General features: G+C 53.1%; 1 protein-coding gene across 1 annotated transcript in view; it reads right to left on the bottom strand.

Annotated features, from left to right (window-relative positions):
- XPO7 (exportin 7) overlaps positions 1 to 2,117 on the bottom strand; it is a 38,080-nt gene that overhangs the window by 9,151 nt on the left and 26,812 nt on the right. Inside the window, exons 23-24 of the mRNA XM_029964996.1 lie at positions 1,691 to 1,829; positions 830 to 990 (exon numbers count right to left, since the gene is read on the bottom strand). Coding sequence (XP_029820856.1) covers positions 830 to 990; positions 1,691 to 1,829 — 300 coding nt within the window. The remainder of the gene's footprint in view (positions 1 to 829; positions 991 to 1,690; positions 1,830 to 2,117) is intronic.

Here is a 2,117-nt window from a genome sequence, read left to right as displayed (position 1 = left end):
GCTGGGATAGAATTCCCAGAGGAGCTGTGGCTGCCCCTGGATCCCTGGAAGTGTCCAAGGCCAGGTTGGAGCAACCTGGGACAGTGGAAGGTGTCCCTGCCCATGGCAGGGGGTGGGATGAGATGAGCTCTAAGGTCCCTTCCAACCCAAACAATTCCATGAGTCCAACATTGTAGGAGGAACTGGAGCCTCCATGAACTGCTGGAGGACTTCATGAGGTCCTGACACATCCCATCCTGCCCCCAAGGCAGCCAGGGAGTATTGTCTCATCTTCCCTAAACAAGGGAATGTCTGAATGCCCTGAGGAGTTTCCTCTCACCCTGCCTTTCCCTCCACAGCCTCCTTAGGCTCAGGCCAGGATCCAGCTTAGCTGGGCTGGAAGATGCAGTTTCTCTTTTTTAGCCTCAGAAAATACAGTCTCTAGCCCCCAAAAAAGCCTGCTTTGCTTGGCACCTGATCCACCAGCAAGGGTGGAACAATATCCCAATATTCCCTGTTTCCACGTGGGAGTTGTGCTGACACTTTGACAAGTCCCAGTGAGTGAGGCTGGAGAACACCAGAGCTGTGTTTCTCTTAAAGCCAAAAGCTCAGTTTTTTTGGCCAATCTGAAAGGCCAAAATGGTGTTCCTTGCACAGGGGACAACCACATCCCTGGAGCAGGGCTTGGAATCCCACGGCATCACACCTACCCCACGAGGACTGTGTGGGACACACAGCAAAAAAAACCCACCCTGTTTATTCCAGAAAACCCTGGGGGCTGCAGAGCAGGGTGTGACATCATGCTGGGCATATTCAGGGAGCTGGTGAGGTTCCAGGGCTCGGGAATTACCTGCTGGATCATCTCAGGGTGCTGCTGCATGATGTGCAGGAAGCGGTCGCTCTCCTGGGTCAGGGGGGTCGTTCTCTTCTTGGTGCTGCGGGACAGTTGCTTGAAGAGATAAGTGACAATGTGGTCCAGGCAGGAGCAGCAGCCCGTGCAAACCATGGTGTCTGCAGGAACAGGGAGAGCGGGAATGTTGGGATGCTGCTGGAAGGGCTCCCCGGGGGAACAGCGACGCTTCTCGGGGGCCTTTTGGGGTCTGAGGAGCAGAAACTGCCCCAACCCTGACCAGGTCAGAAACCTCCTCCCTGGGGTGAGGCTAAAGAATTGGGAATGTACAGCCTGGAGAAGGGAAGGATCCAGGGAGGCCTAATTGTGGCCTTCCAGTGCTTGGAAAGGGCTGGAAGAAAGGTGGAGATGGACTTTGGGCAAGAGCCTGGAGGGGCAGGACAAGGGGAATGGCTTCCCACTGCCAGAGGGCAGGGATAGAGGGGAGAGTGGGAAGGAATTCTTCCCTGTGGCTGCCCCTGGATCCCTGGGAGTGTCCAAGGCCAGGCTGGAGCAACCTGGGCTAGTGGAAGGTGTCCCTGCCCATGGCAGGGGGTGGCACTGGATGGGCTTTAAGGTCCTTTCCAACCCAAAGCATTCCATGATTCCATGATATTCACAGGGATGGAAAGGACCAGTGGTGGGGTCACCTGGTCCAACCTCTCCCTCCCTCTCTCTAACATTCCACCTTTAACAGAGGGGAAACTCCTCCACCTGTTCTCACAAGGGACATTCCATCTGTTATCCTGAAACTCTCCCAAATCTCTCTCTCCACTTCCAAACCAAATCCCTGAAAACACAACAGAGAGCAGGAGGAATTACCTAGTGCAGTGAGACCTTCTGAAATGGAAGAGAGAATGTACATGATTACATGAGGCTCCAGACTGGCTATAAAGTTCATGTGGTCCTGGGTAAGAACTTCCAGCAAGGAATAGTAGGACTGGCTGAGCTTGGGATAATCCTGCAGGGAAAGGAGGAGAGGAAGAGTTTTAAGTCTTCATGGTTACCCTGGAACCATCAGTTGAGGCTTTCTAGACCCAACCCTTTATTAATCACCTGGAAAGAACAAACCAACTCCTCTTCCAGCATATTTATGGGCAAACAGATTTCCCCCCCCCTTCCTTCTCCCTCAACAAAACCATTCCACAGGTTCCCAACTCTGGTCTATTAAATCCTCTTTCCCACTGGTTGCTGTTTTCTCACAGGAAACTTGGACCTCTCCAGGTGCCAAGTCACCCAAAAATTCAAC

This window comes from Manacus vitellinus, unplaced genomic scaffold, assembly GCF_001715985.3.
Source record: "Manacus vitellinus isolate BGI_N305 unplaced genomic scaffold, ASM171598v3 scaffold_87_pilon, whole genome shotgun sequence".
Taxonomy (NCBI): Eukaryota; Metazoa; Chordata; class Aves; order Passeriformes; family Pipridae; genus Manacus; species Manacus vitellinus.
Note: the sequence above shows the minus strand (reverse complement) of the source record. Positions and strands in the feature narration are given on the sequence as shown.